Here is a 15811-nt window from a genome sequence, read left to right as displayed (position 1 = left end):
ATCACAGAGGCGGAAACCATCAGACGTGATAAAAAGAAGTTTCATCTTAAAAATGACATAGTACACAAAAAAGTCAAGGTGGTATATAACAAGCGCAGAGTCCTGTCAGACTACAGCACGCTGCCTTATGGCTACTAACATCTCTTTTGACTCAAGACTGCAGCATCCGTTTAGTTTGGTGGTGAGTGGTCCCTCAAATTGTGGAAAGACGTATTTTGTCAAGGGTCTTATTGAAAATGCATCTACAGTTATTTCACATAACATTGATAATTTGGTCTACGTATACTCATGCTGGCAGCCTTTATATGACCAACTCCTTAAATTAAGAGACATCAACTTTGTTAAAGGGTTACCCGATTCCCTGTGTGACGATGAGTTATTACCCCCGGACAAGACTAATCTACTCGTCATAGACGATTTAATGAATGACGCCAGTAACAATATAGAAGTTCAGAATGTATTCACCAAATATGTCCACCATAGAAATCTCAGCTGTATATATCTGGTTCAAAATTTGTTTATACAAGGCAAGGCTAGCAGAACCATTAGTTTAAACACAAACTACCTTGTCTTGTTCAAAAACCCTAGGGATAAATATCAGGTTACACTTCTGGGCAAACAGATGTTTCCTGGAAACACTAAATATTTTTTAGAGGCGTTTAATGACGCCACTAGTTCTGCATACGGGTATCTCCTCATAGATTATAAAGCTGCCACTCCAGACCACTTGAGGCTCAGAACCGCTTTGTTATCAAATCAGCACGTTGTTTATATGCCTAAAAAACAAAGGGCTAAATAATGTCGTCACGCGTGCAGAGGAATCTAGCCATGTTGGAGTTGTTATATAAAGCAACGCCGGGTATGAGAAGGGTCATTGTGTGTGGCGCTAGCGCAGACTTTATCGATGCACTCTGTGAAATAGCTTTAAATGTGTTGAGAGGTAACATCCCTTTGACAGAAAAACAGTACGCTCAGTTAAAAAAGAAGAGAGGCATCATCAGACTGGTTGCGGACAAAAATGTTAAACATTTAAAGAAGAAAAAGACGATTAACCAGAGCGGCGGGTTTTTACTACCACTACTTGGACCAGCTATACCATTTATTACAAGCCTGATAAGCAGAGGTTAAGAAAGAAGAATATTGAGCATGCGCAGAAGATGTTTTTGGTTCCTCAGCATCAGCTTGACATGTTAAAACAGCAACAACAGCAGCAGCAGCAGCAGCAGCAGTATCAGGACCAAAACACTGCAAGCATAAGACAGGTAGTACAAAACGATCTTGACCGAGCCATGTCTGACATTTTGAAACTACCGGACACAGACATATATGAAAAGGCCAAAAAATACTCTCAAGTACTGCAGCGTTATTTGGCATTGGTGAGACAGGGTGAGCGTGAAAAAACTGTACTGACCCTGTCAATGCCTGATACCGAAATTAGAGGACCGCAGACCTGACGATGATGATGATGATGGGCATAAAAAGGACACGGTTTTAGAGGGTGTGTTAAAACACATTCCCAAAAGAAGTCAGAGAAATGCTGAATACATTCTAGATGCAATTACCCGCTCAAAGCATGTTTTATCCTGGACAGACAACGCTGAAATTGTTGTTAACGGTCGTCCCCTCCACGGTACTCATTTGTATGACCTGGTGAAAAGTGTCACTGCATCACACAACATTTCAGACATTTCTAGACCACTGGGGTGGGACGTGTTCCTAAAAACCCTAGCCCATTTAAACATACCTTTAATGGCCATCCCTAACAAACAGGTGCGTGGCGATATAGCTGAGTATAAAAGAATCGGAGACGCCCCTAGTTTTTCAGCCCATAAAAGCAAGGGGAAAAAACGGTCGGTAATAGACTCACCGGGGTACTTTAGCACCCCACTAAGGACACCTGCTTCAACACGTTCACTACCTCACAGACTAAACACTTCACAGTGGGAGGATTTTTAATAATAAAAGGATGTGTGTAATTTTGTTACAGTTGTTCTGATTTCTTTATCTTTTTTTAATATTTACTTTTGAATGCCGTTTGAATGTATTTTTATTTTTCATTATTACTATTATTAAATTCTTAACCAATTTAATGTATTTTTGTTTTTAACTCTTGCCCAATTGAATGTATTTTTTATTTTTCATTATTACTATTATTAAATTCTTGAATGTATTTTCATTTTAAATTCTTGACCACTTGAATGTATTTTTTCATTTTAAATTCTTGACCAATTTAATGTATTTTTGTTTTAACTTTTGACCACTTGAATGTATTTTTTATTTTTTACATTATTACTATTATTAAATTCTTGACCAAATGAATGTATTCTACAAATGTGTTGAATAAATGGAATGTCTGAACTGCGGATCATGCTTTCTCTCTCTTTTATTTATTAGAATTATTCACAGTCACACTGCATGTTGCTGCACTGTACACATGTGAAATTATATCCACGGCATACAGAGGGCTGTATTTTGTTTACAAACTTGCACACCATAGCATCATTGCGTGCCAGATTAGCACTATACATGTTTAATATTCTTGTAAAAGGAATTCCTCTTTGTATATGACACAGAAAAAAGACACAATGCTGTCCACAGGTTGTAGAGTAGTTGTTCTGAACCTGCCTCTGGGAATAATACACGCCTGCACAGTTTTCAACGAGGTATCTGTATATCTCCGATGGAAATTTGTCGCTGTTGGGAGGGTTTCCAAAACTGTCGAAAAAATATCCATGCTTCTGTTTCGTAATATAAATAGCGAGCCAGTGTTCACCGGGCATGTTAGAGGGATATGTATTCACAACCAGCATGGCTGGGAACGCTGTGCCTTTATGGTTTGACAGCTGGTCGCATGCCAGGACTCCTAAAAAATTTGTCCCGTTAATGATTCTTTTATTGAGGATGCCGGTCAGCTCTATAGTGTTCATGGCTGATACCGCTTCTTCTTCTTTTTAGTAATAATCCAAAAGTACTTGTCTCTTGTTTGATATTTCGATAACAGAATCGTAAACAGCATAACACACGAGGTTAACGGTGCGCTGTAGAGGTACTCTGAAACGGACTTCCAACCTCACATTACCACTTTTAATCAGTGATACGTTCCCTGCACGACCGTCGTCCGGTTCCAGATTGAAGCAGAATAACGTGTAACCATTCCCGAAATCATTACGTGATATGGCCAGAGACCTGTCTTTTAAATGACGTCCTGTAGTTTGTACCAGCTGGAAATACTCTCTCACATACTGGCCTCTCTGAAATAGTGGCTGAAAGGGCTTTGCAGGGTGAGACTGCCCGTCTGCGTACAGGCTAATAAACTCTGTATCGTAATGCTGAAAACAGAAGGGGTTCCGGTTATAGCTCCCCGAATATGCCTCATGGTCAACAAAGCCTATGATGACGAATTTGGGGATTTGTCCCATGTAAAGATTTTCCTGGTTGCACACTCTTGTTCCTGCAGGTATGGAAAATGTTTTCAGAGCCACTCTGTCAATAGCGTATTTAGCGTTAGTGTGCTGCAGTGCCCTGCTATGCGCCAATCTAACGGCAGGTGCCACGGCCACCTTTTTCACAAATAAGCTAGCCGATACGATCTTCACGGCGTATTGATTATTTTGCGCAGTCATTAAGGCAAACTCGTCCTTTGATCGAATAAATTTTAGGGAAATGTCTATACCGTTTAACAATAACTTTTCCTGAAAAAACAAATCGGAGTGTATTGGTGCTATTAATTCCACAGTGCGGCTGTTGACAGTGTATCGCCCTCTTTCGGCTAGGCCTTCGTTATCTCCGGCTATGGAGGCAACATTCATGTGGTCTGCTGTGTCTTTACAAAACAGGCCGCTGCTAAACTGTGTATCCAAGGTGTCCTTTCCGTAGTTGATTAAACACTCGATTATCCCACGGTACGGGTATGTGTTGGAAGATTGGGTTATAAGCCTGTCTCCTAACATGATATCCACCTGCGAGAATAACGTACACCCGGGGTAGTTGACAAAACCCACATCTGCGGCTTGGGCCAAATCGGTACCATCGGGGTTCGTGATTCTCGCGCGCATGTACAGGTAGGTATCGTTTAGATCAATGTAATCCTCGCCGCAGGCCGATATAAAAAATTCCAGAGGCCCGGCATCCCGTAATGCCGAAACCGGGGGTATTTCGACAAATGTAGATTTTTCAATGGATGTCTGTGTGTACGGCACTGTGAACAGATCCAGCTCCGTCTTCACACATTCTTCCGACTGGTTGTGTATGAGAGCCATGGCCGGTGCTGTTGTTTTCTCTTCTCAGACTAGAATATGTCTTTACGCAGAATCACCGAGCGTCTTTTGGAAGTTGCGCTTCTCTTGGCGGCCGACTTCTTTCTGATGCGTCGTGTCACTTTGACGGTCGTTTTACGCTTTTTGGACCTGCCGGAGCTGCGACCCCTCGACGAGGGGGGTCTTTTGGACAATCTTTTTCTGATCACCATCAACCCGTTTCCTTCCTGTCGTCTCGATACAGCGCTTCTGGCAATGTTGGACGCCATATCCCCTACAATGTTTACAGCTGCGTTTTTTAAATGTGGCTTGGCGATGCTGAATCCTTTTTTAAATAACGGTACAGCCATTCTAAGCAAGCCTCGAAATATGCCGCCTAAACCGTTACCGTATTGTGTACTTGAACCTATAAATCCGGGTAATTCGCCACCCGCTTGGTTCATGTAATATGTCATATATCGGGCATCGTCACGCACATATGGTGTGTAGGCCATTTTCTCAGGTCTAGAAATACTGCTTCACAGGTCTAAAGTGTAGTTTAACAATCACTTTTCCGTACGTGAATGGTATATACTGGTTTTTGATCGTTTTTTAACGATATCTCGATATCGTCAATGACAGATTTGGAGAGCGATGTATAGTGTGGCTTGTCATATGTCAGAGTGGGCATACGACCTACCTCCGGCGTTATATTTATACATCGGAGGAGCGGCGCGTGGCTGTCTCCCACTAGCTGATAATCAACGATATCGCTGTAAACGTATATATTATAAACTCCCCCAAAAATATCTGCGGGGTGAGGACTGGCGTAGATTTTCTTAAAAATAGGGGTCACCGGTATCTCAAACGGCTCACCGGGCTTAAAACCCAATATTTCGGCCAGTTTCCCGCGGAACGTCACCTTATATCCTTCTCCTCCCGAAAAATAAACATGATTTGTAATGTTGTTATATTGAAGACCTAAGCGCGATGTTATCGGGTTGCCGATGCATTTAGCATTAAATTCTTTTAGTATTCTGGGAATGGAGTCGTAAAACCCTGCAAACAGTGTTATAGTGGCTGTCTGGTTGGTTTTACTGTCGTATATTAACACGTCCGCGTCAGAAGCAGGGAATGTTGACCACACCCTAGGGTACTGAAGTTCAATAACCCCCACCTTGTACGGTTCGCTCAGAACGATCGGTTTTGCTAATTTTGTTCGGTAGCGCCATATCTTGTTATTAGGATACACGTGTAGCGATGCATTACTCGGTAACGTGACATAAAATCCGTTCTTGTTCTCCATCTTCTTGATGTTGTTGGGACGTGCGACAATTCCAAAGTGGCTGTGTAAACAGATAACGCCCCGTGATATATATATATATATATATATATATATATATATATTACACGTCAACGATGTCCTTTTCAGAGACCCACGAGTTAAATTTCTCAGGCCACCCCAACCATTTCACAAGCGCCATCTTTTTCCGGCCTATAGTTTTTCTGGATATTATTTTCTCTATTTTAAACACCTTGTTTTTGTCAATGATTACCGGCTGTAGCTCAGGCTCGTAAAATGCGCCTTTTACCTCATCACCCGAGCAATCTGATATTCTATACACAGGCTGGTCACGGGCTATGCGCCTAGTTATTGTAAAAAACTCGTCTGTATATGTTTGTTCATAACCTTTTCTAAACACCCCTCGGAGTTTTGATATTCTCACAGTGTCCCCTACATTATATTTGAACGATACGATCCTCGGCGGTTTCTTCTTCTCCTTGTACAGCGTGTTAAAGACAAGCTTCTCGTTGTCTTTGTTTACATCGGATGGGGCCATCTTTATCGATCTGTGGTGAGACTTGTTGTAAGCGTTGACGAGGTCCTGGACGACATCAACATATCTACGCGAATTAACAGACGTTAGATATCTCCACATGCGGGTCTTAAATGTTCTGTTGAAACGTTCAACCGTGCTAGCCTTAGTCTCGTTTGAGGTAGAGAAATGTTTAATTTTATACACCTCCATTAGGTGTTGAAACTGTTTGTTATAAAACTCTGTCCCCTGATCGGTTTGGAGTTTTACAGGTATGCGGCCTTCGTTCAAAATGTCTTCAAACGCCTTTGCAACAGATGTACCGGTCTTGTTTTTAAGACACCTAACCCATGCATATTTAGAAAATACATCGATACATGTCAGCAGGTAGCGCACATTGTCATTTTCTGCTGAATATTCACTCATGTCCACCAGATCGGCCTGGAACTGTTTGTCAATACCGCTAACCAACACCCTATTTCTAGGGAAGTGTACAGCTGCTCTAGCGTGGAGGGTATACACATCTTGCCCCTGCAAGTAACGCTTTACTTCAGGCATCCCCGGAGCCTCCCCAGTGCATTTTCTAACAGCGTCGCAAAGTTTTTGTACACCTCCAAGACCCCCTGGGTGTGCGGGGTCGTGGTAAATCTTGTCTAGCGTGCGCTCCATATTCAGTCAACAACACAAGTGGCCAAAATGAGGTCGACACACCGTCTTTTATTTATTTATTTATGGTTTTTCAACATGTTTAGGTATTTTACACACACCGTCACATCTCTGTCTATCATGTGTCGCACTAGGTGCTGAACTGCATCACAAACATCTAATGGCACACCATTTTTAATCATCAAAACACACGCATCACAAAGAAATGCACAAAGACAAATAACGTGGCCTGTTGCAAACGCCTCAGACTCATTACAGTTTGTGAAATATGCTGTTACCACATCTTTAACCGCTGATGAACTGTGTGCTGCCGCGCACACGGTATCATTCCAATTTATAACATTTGTCCTTATATCGTTTAAATGGTTGTTGAATGTAACACAGTCGCGTGGGACACAGTCACCGGTAATTACCCCGTACAGAAGTGATGTCAGTCTGTTCATGGCATGGCGTCTTTTCCACGACAAAAGATACGTGGCTATTGTGATCCCAAACAACAACATCATTTTTTCTGTGGTAAATATTACAAATCTGTCGATATGCAGCAGCAGCAGCACTTGGTCCACACGGTGAAGGCGTTGCGTAAAGCGGTCTCGTGCTTGTGGTCCTCCATCGTCTCCATTTCCTCGTTGGCAGATATTCCGTCACATCCGGGTCTGAGATAGTGTCTCAGAGTCTCGGCCGCTCCTAAAAGCCTGTCTTGTGAGAAAGCCCCCGGTGATATCTGCGCAAACAGGTAATGTAGAGCTTTTCCTAGAGACTGCTTGAATACAGAGTCCAGAATCTGGTCAAAATACATACATCTGATCTGATCAAATTCAAACAAGCATGAGTGATGACGCTGACTCGGGTGGCTGATTTTACACCCGCTGCAGAGAGCTTTTGTTTTTTCCCACCCTGCGTGATACTGGCAGCGTGATAGAAAGTCTTTGATCGTGTCCACGTCGTCTTTTGTCAGGGACAGTGTCGAGACATGTCCCTTCTCCTCCTTCTTCTTCTCCTTCTTCTTCACATGCAGCGCCTCATGCGACTTCATATGAGGTGTGCAGGGTTCCACACCACCGCAATCGTTTTCCCAACACCCTCTAGTATCATCGTCGTCACAGGTGTTGATAAGGACACTACCTGTAAAAAAAAAAAAAAAAAAAAAAAAACATTAAAATCTTATACACCGTTTATCATAATTTAAAATGACAAAAAATACAAAAGTTATGCTAACCTAGGCTTTATCAGTAGTCGACGTGTCTGATGATTTTCGGGCGGCACAGGGAAGGAAGGTGACTACCCCGCGCATTAGCCTGCGCATCATCGAAAAGAAGACGTTTTCTAACACTCTGATAAGAAGAGAGGATCCTGTCTCTTCTGATGCCCTTGTCAGCTTCGTCAAACAATTTCTGCAGAGATCTCCAGTCGCACCACTGAATAAAGAAAACAGTTTTAAACCACTCGTCACGCTCTTGAAGTGTAAGAGGGTAGGGTTGTTGTCCCCATGCGTCGCGGCCTCTGCTCGCGATCACAGATTCTCGATCTTTGCACACACTGAGAAAAATAAAGTCCTCCCGCCGTTTGTTAAAACGATCCGTCTCGACGCGGTACATCTCGGGGCCCGTTTTGCTGACCCACTGCGAGACATAAATACTCTCTGGGAAACCGGGTTGGTCTAGGTCAGGGCAGACCTCTGACCAAAACAATTTCCAATCTCTATGCATCAAACTGACCGTCCATGTTTCAACGCCTGGAACCACACTGCGACCGGTGGCCGCACTGAGTGTAACGACAGAGTCCTGATATTTAACATTGTAAACATACCCATTAACCCCCTCCAGCTCTAGCTCAAATTCACGATTCTCCGGAGTAACGAGACCACTTCCTACACGTCTCCTTTTCTTGTAAGGGGCCCGAGCATCCACAACCGTCGCCGGGTCATTAGACATACCTGGGCGGTCGCTTGACCCGATGCCACTGTTGCTGGTGCAGGAAGACATGGTTGCAGAAACGTCTTGCAGAATACAGGCGATCGTTGAAGAAAAAAAAAAATCAGAGTTCCTCCCGCCGTAGCTTCGCCGTCCGAGAAGTTGAGGATGTCCTGCTGAGAAAATCCCTTGTATATATATGCACACCACCTACATCCGGCCGCAAGGAGGGGCTTTTGATTAGCCAATAGCTACGGTTTCATTCGGAACCACCCCCAGAAGGAGGCGCTATGTTTAACCAATGAGAGCAGGATTTCATATGACGTTTGTGGGGGAGGGGATTGGGGGAGGGGCGTGTGTGTGGGGGGGGGGGTGGGGGGGGGGGGCAACGCACGCACGTTTCGCGCGCACACACGCACGCGCGGTTCACGTGCACGCACACGCACGCGCATTTCACGTGCACGCGCAAAGCTGGTCCCTATATACTACTTACGGTCAGGAGCTCTGGTTAGTGACCGAAAGAACGAGATCGCGAGTACAAGCGGCCGAACTGAGTTTTCCTCCGCAGGGTGGCTGGGCTCAGCCTTAGGGATAGGGTGAGGAGCTCGGACACCCTACAGTACACTATCACCGCTTGAGAAAAACACAACCTAATTTCTACATTTCCTTTTAAAACAGGCCAGTGGTGACTTCATGTCTGGTTGCTCTTCTTTAGCAGGTGATTGGGTTTTTTTACACAATAGTTGAGGAACATTTAAAGGACTGTTGTTGATGAACAGAAATTACTGCATTTTACATTATACCTGTAAACTCTTCAGAACTTTAAGAAAGCAAAAGGTCATGCACTGTATGTTCTTTACTGAAGCAACAGCCAACACAAGTGCATTGCATTTACCTCACTGGCTTCCGGAGGAGAAAAAAACAAGCTTGCATGTGTTAACCCCCAAAGGCTTTAAAAAAAAACCCCACACTTACAGAGACAGATGAGATCCTGCACACCTTCCTGCAGCCCCTCACTTCAAACTACAGTTGAGCAGACAGCGATGAATCCAGCAGGTTACAAACCTGAGGCTGTTCCATTGCAGGGGGGGTATGATGGGCGTCCTGGACAGCCTGGAGGACAGTCAGTGGTTCAGTACACCACTGTGAACGTCACCACTGAACCCCCCAAGGACCACATCATCTGGTCCCTCTGCAGCTTTGTCTACTCAAACTACTGCTGCCTTGGACTGGCGGCTCTCATCTTCTCCATCAAGGTGAGTTTCATTCATGAGGAATTTTCTCTCACTGCCTATTAAAGAATATTGGAAGAAAAAAGAGTTTAAGCCAAATCTTGCATCTCAAAAAGCAGATTTTAAAAAGAAGAGACAGGGTTAGAGGGATAAAAAGAAGGCTTTACTGAGTTTTTCTGACTAAGACACAGACCTCACTTAGACCATGACAAGAATCATTCAGAGGACAGGCAGTTGGGGGACGAGGAATATTCATCTCTCAGATTTTAGATATTATAAGGCTTAAAAATTACAATTAAACTATTGAAAAATCAAAATACAAAGAAGGGAAAAAATAATGAATAAATAAGATAAAACAAAGACAACAGAGACTTAAATGCTTCACAAACTTTATTTTCATCTATGTCCACTTCAGAACCAGGAATACAACAATTATTCAATAACTACATTGAGGAAAATAGAGAATGGATGGAAATGATTGAAAGAAAGTCATTTGTAGCATAAAGATACAGCAAACAAGAATGAAAAGCTTTTGCAGGAGTTTATGAGATTGTCCTGATGCTCAGTGGTAGCAGTTTAAGTTCCCTTGAGGTCGAGCATATCTATGAATCCACTTTTAAAATCAATGTGCTTTGGTCCTTCCAGGCCAGAGACCGGAAGGTGGTTGGAGATCTGGAGGGTGCCCAACACTATGGCTCCACTGCCCGCTGTCTCAACATCTGGGCCACAGTCCTGGGTTGCATCATGGTCCTCATTATAATCATCCTCTTCATTGTACAGGCAGTTGCAGCATCCAGAATTCACAGCATGTACAATTATGGTTACTGAGGCTAAATTCCAAATATTGTTCAAGTTTCCTGCTGCTGTGGCTTGTTGATGCTTACGTTTCTTTGCTTATTGAACACATTTTTTTTTTACCTTTTTTATACCTTTTTACATGTATTCTCAAACTAAAACGATGCACATTTTTATTAGTGTTACAAAAGTCTTAAAGGGAACTCATCCGTGTCTCCTTAAATGATTACAATTTGTAATAAGTTATGCCTGATGTTATTACATTCTGATTTTCCTGTCTACAAGGCCTGTGTTTCAGCAACTCTTATAAAACCAGAGCAGTTTTATCAGTAAAGGTGTCTGCTTCATAACCGGTCACTGTGTTAATTTGTAACTGATGGTGATTTCAAGCTAAAGAACGTCTCCACCAGAAGTGGAAACGGGGACCTGGTGTCTTATTTTCTGATCTCACATTGAAAAGATGTAGTTTGACCCAGTGTTATAAACAATGCTAAAGCAAAATAGTGTTTCTCAATCTGTATGAATAAGAGCAGTGTATTGAGCCTATAGCACTCCAAAGAACAATGCACACTCTATCTGTAAAATTCACTGTATGATGACTGAAACTGAAATTTGTGGTGGTGCAGTTGTTAGCATTGTCGCCTCACAGCAAGAGCCTTCCTGGTTTGAACCACCCTGCGTTCAAACCAGGAACCTGTTTGAACCCAGGGTGGGGAAGCCCATCTGTGCAGAGTTGGCATGTTCTCCCCGTGTCAGTGTGGGTTTTCTCCGGGTATTCCGACCTGGATCTGAACCAACTGCAGTCACATGACACATTGTTTGGGTTAAACATGAGCATGTTACAGTCCTGGAGGATTATTAATGTGCACCTCCTCCTGGTCCACTTGTAAATGCGGCCGTGAGAACACAAACCAACTCTAGGAAATTATACAACTTTGTAACAAAATGAGTCCCCGATTCAGACCAAAGCAAGACAACTTGAGGTCTAAAAGCATGTTTACTTTGCACCCAGATTTGTGCCATTTCACTAGAAAAGTGGAGTTGGACTTGCCCTAAATGCACTTGCACCCTGCACTTCAGAACAAGCACTCTAAATCACTTAAATAGGGCCCACTGACTCAGTAGCAGGGTGGGGAAAGTTTGCGATGGTTCTGATTCAAAAAGGTGGTTGGAAAATAGTCTTGAGCTCATTTTTTCAGGCAGTGGTTTAAGAGGGAATTTCTTAAATGGTATCATTATGTGTATGCTTCAAGCTGTTAGGTGTGAGAGTGAGAGCTGTTTTACTGACCCAGCTCCATGAATCACGTGTCTTCAGAGAACATTATGTCTGCTGCATTTGTAAAAATGATGTCTAAGTCTCCGTGTTACTTTATTTTTCAATGCATCTTAATTATTCAAGGTATAACTGATGATTTTTATGAAATTCTGTGATCTCACAATAAATATGCCAGTTATTTGGGACACTTTTCCTGAGCCACACAAATGTGCTAGCCTTGTGCAGTCAGCCCCATGTCCACAGCACACATTATCATTTGGCTTTAGGGGATAAATGCTCTGGCTTGTTTAGATTTCTGTAAACCAACCACAATTGTCTAGTGAGGCACAAAGTCCACAATGGTGCCTCTGCAAAACACTGCCTGAGGGGAACGTGTTTTGGTGGAACATTTGCACGTGAGGAGGTGAGCACTATCATTAAAAAGAAAATGCAACAGAAAAAAAAAACATATCAGATGAATGTGGACTGTGACATTCAACTTCTACTGATAAAGAAAGACACATAATTTGATAACAAAGCAGACGTGCCTTATAGCATGTTCCAAATCAACGTCACAACTGGCCATTTTCAGTGTCTAGGTTGTTAGTTCAGAGGTTGTAATTGTTGTTTCCTGTAGCTAAGAACATTTGTCAAAACAGTAACAGATAGCAAAAGGAAGGGAGAAAGTCAGCCTAAATATCCTGCAAATGGCAGGTAAAGGCCATAGTCATAGTCCACATCCAGTGAGTCAGACTACTGCTGTGCTAACTCCAGATCTGTGTTTCAAACATGAGGCAGCAGATATTGCTGAAGTTGTGATAAACATCACAGCCCTCTGCACTGAAGTGTGTCCACTGGCAACACTCCACTGCAACAGGACAAAAAAAGAAAGAAAAACCACACTAAAAAAAAGGACAAACAAACAAACAGTGGCCACTAGATGTAACTTCAATTCTGTGAGTATGAGGACTGCATGGAGAGGAAGAAGATACGAGAGTGCACTTGGAGGCGGTTGAGAGACATGACACCCTGACCTGATTATCATAATTAATCATCTCTCTCTCTCTCTCAACATCCGTTATAAACTCTGGACTCAATTTCTACATACACTATTCACAACTTTCTTTATCACTTTTCTTTAAAAGCAGTGAAGAAGTAGCTCATCCTGCACATCACTCCTCGTTCACACAGTGAGTTCCTTTGCTATTAAATTCATGACAATTCACAGCCTGAAAGTCATTTCTCTGTACAAGTTAGAAACCACAACATGTGGTCTCAACAATGAAAGCTTGTTCAGTTAAGTCTTATTAAAAGCTATAAACAGGTTAGATATGAACACATCTCTGTATCTACAGTAAGAAGGCCAAAGGGCAGCTAAATAATGTTATATCATAATTAATATTTCCCTGGGTCCTGGGTCATTTTTGAAATTCTTAGAATGTTGGTTTGAGCAAAAATGGTAGTGGACAAGTGACAGCAAAACTTGGGTTAAAAGATTTACATCTTTTAGCCCAGGGTTCCTGCAGCTCAAGACAAGTTAGATTTAAAACTTTATGACTTTTTTAATGCCACTCTGTAGGAAATTTAAGACAAAATCTCATCTACGCTGCTGATCTAATTTTTGTAAAAATAAAAAAAAAAGTGGTTTCAATAATTATTATGTTCTTCATTCTGAAGATAAGGATGATTCTTCTATTCTGCATCCTCTGCCTGATGACTTCTGCTGGCCACAATCAGGCTGCAGGTAAATATGGTCCCGGAGGATTTCATGGGGCACCTGGGCCTGCTTGTGGGTAATATAAACTTCCACAATCCCACTGCTCGGAAAACCTTTTCTAACCTGATTGCAGTCATCTTTTGTCTGAATTCTGGCGACCAAGGTACCTTTTAACCGTTTGTTTTCTGGGAATAACTGACACAATCAGAAACCAGAAACAAGTAGTTTTCTCGTTTTTGGCAAAAAAAAAATGAAAAAACGAAATTCAGCTCAATTTCTTGTTTTCTGATCCTACTGCAAAAAACAAATTTACCACTCCATATTTCGTTTCATTGGTGGGCGGGCTCTCAGCGCTCCCTTACTTCTGATTGGCTAACGTGCTCTGTCACTTACATTTGGGCTGTGCCCTTCAAAATAAAGTTACCTCTTGGCCTTTACGCCAGCAGGATGTCTCTGCAGACCCGGAGGCTGCAGACGCACAGACAGGCAATGAAGTAATGCAACAGCGTTTTATTGTATTGCCTGTTAATATGCAGCTGATAGACCATGAAAATGAAAGCTCTATATTAAGTTTTCTTCAGGATGTACCGTGAACAGTGAGGTCTGTTCTCGGTAAAACTATCAACATGACAGCAAGCACTCCAAAAGTAGTTATTAAAAATGACCAGCAGGTGTCAGCACTGCATCAAAGTTGTCATCAAAAATACAAATATGAATGAATAGGCCTATGTTGACAGCCAGATGGGAAAAAACAGATGTACATCTATGGAAAGGCATTTACTATAGGCTACTATCAGAGTTAAGCTGACACTGGACTTTCCCCTCAGTTGTGGTCACATGGAGACACTTGATAATAATAATAATAATAATAATAATAATGATAATAATAATAATTGTGCAGACAGTTTAGAGATTCACACTACCTGCTATGGTGGAGTAAGAAGAACCATCTAGTTTTTATATATATATATATATATATATATATATATATATTTCGTTTTTTCATTTTTTTGCCAAAAACGAAAAAACGAGAAAACGACTTGTTTTTTCGTTTTTTTGTTTTTTGGCCAAAAACGAAAAAACGACTTGTTTCTGGTTTCTGATTGTGTCAGTTATTCCCAGAAAACAAACGGTTAAAAGGTACCTTGGTCTCCGGGTCCGTGTACTTTGCGGCTATTCATTATTCGTTTTGAAGTAGGTAAACAAAAAACAGGAAACAATCCTATTTTCCTTTTTCGTTTTGAAGTAGGTAAACAAAAAAACGGGAAAGGAATCGTCTCCTGTTTCTCGTTTGGAAATTGGAAATCGAAAAACGAGTCTTTATCTGATTTTCTATTATGCGTTTATTAACCTCAAGTCAGGAAATAAAATATGACCTTAATTCTTTTAATCAAACTTACTTTGCCTTAACCCAGAAACCATTCATATTCTTCTCCTTCTTTGTTTGAGATGGCAGACTAGACTACGGCGCATTGCTGCCCCCTGCTGATATTACGGGTTTGCCACGCTCGTGCTGTGCCCCGTTATAGCAGCCTACAAGCATGCTGTGTCAATAAATCAGCTCAGACACTGTTGGAAATGTAGTATTTAGCCTAATAACATCATGCTACAGCAGTAATAACGTCAGCTTTAGTGAAATGGCTCTAGCTCTTCCGGTAAATGTCATAAACTCTGGACACATTTTCCCTGTATGTTGACATGATAATGGACGCGTTTCCCAGATCGCTCTTAGCTAAAGATCTTTCACTAAGAAGGAGTTGTAAGATTGAGCTCACCCACTCTTAACAGTCTTCTTAGCAACCAAACGCTCACAGATCCAGCCGCAGCAGGCACATTAATATTACACTAAGCATATATATACAGTACAGGCCAAAAGTTTGGACACACCTTCTCATTCAATGCGTTTTCTTTATTTTCATGACTATTTACATTGTAGATTCTCACTGAAGGCGTCAAAACTATGAATGAACACATGTGGAGTTATGTACTTAACAAAAAAAGGTGAAATAACTGAAAACATGTTTTATATTCTAGTTTCTTCAAGATAGCCACCCTTTGCTCTGATTACTGCTTTGCACACTCTTGGCATTCTCTCGATGAGCTTCAAGAGGTAGTCACCTGAAATGGTTTTCCAACAGTCATGAAGGAGTTCCCAGAGGTGTTTAGCACTTGTTGGCCCCT

General features: G+C 42.0%; 2 protein-coding genes and 1 long non-coding RNA gene across 3 annotated transcripts in view; 2 read left to right on the top strand and 1 right to left on the bottom strand.

Annotated features, from left to right (window-relative positions):
• Positions 1–6749: 6749 nt before the first annotated feature.
• On the bottom strand, positions 6750–8972 carry LOC144463445 (uncharacterized). The gene is made up of 2 exons (XR_013491586.1): positions 7938–8972; positions 6750–7843 (listed from the first exon to the last, which is right to left on the bottom strand). It is a non-coding gene; the product is annotated as an uncharacterized LOC144463445 (long non-coding RNA).
• A 648-nt stretch (positions 8973–9620) lies between these two features.
• LOC117262094 (dispanin subfamily A member 2b-like) lies at positions 9621–12098 on the top strand. Its single transcript, XM_033634773.2, has 2 exons — positions 9621–9887; positions 10509–12098. Exons 1-2 carry the CDS (start codon positions 9675–9677, stop codon positions 10689–10691), a joined length of 396 nt encoding a protein of 131 aa, XP_033490664.1. The 5' UTR covers positions 9621–9674; the 3' UTR covers positions 10692–12098.
• Positions 12099–13016: 918 nt separating this feature from the next.
• LOC117262093 (phospholipase A2 inhibitor subunit A-like) overlaps positions 13017–15811 on the top strand; it is a 14327-nt gene continuing 11532 nt past the window's right edge. Inside the window, exons 1-2 of the mRNA XM_078167709.1 lie at positions 13017–13103; positions 13591–13657. Of these exons, the coding sequence (XP_078023835.1) occupies positions 13597–13657 (61 nt within the window). The 5' untranslated portion in view covers positions 13017–13103; positions 13591–13596. The remainder of the gene's footprint in view (positions 13104–13590; positions 13658–15811) is intronic.

This window comes from Epinephelus lanceolatus, chromosome 5 (assembly GCF_041903045.1).
Source record: "Epinephelus lanceolatus isolate andai-2023 chromosome 5, ASM4190304v1, whole genome shotgun sequence".
Lineage (NCBI taxonomy): Eukaryota > Metazoa > Chordata > Actinopteri > Perciformes > Serranidae > Epinephelus > Epinephelus lanceolatus.
This window is presented reverse-complemented; position numbering and strand designations above follow the sequence as displayed.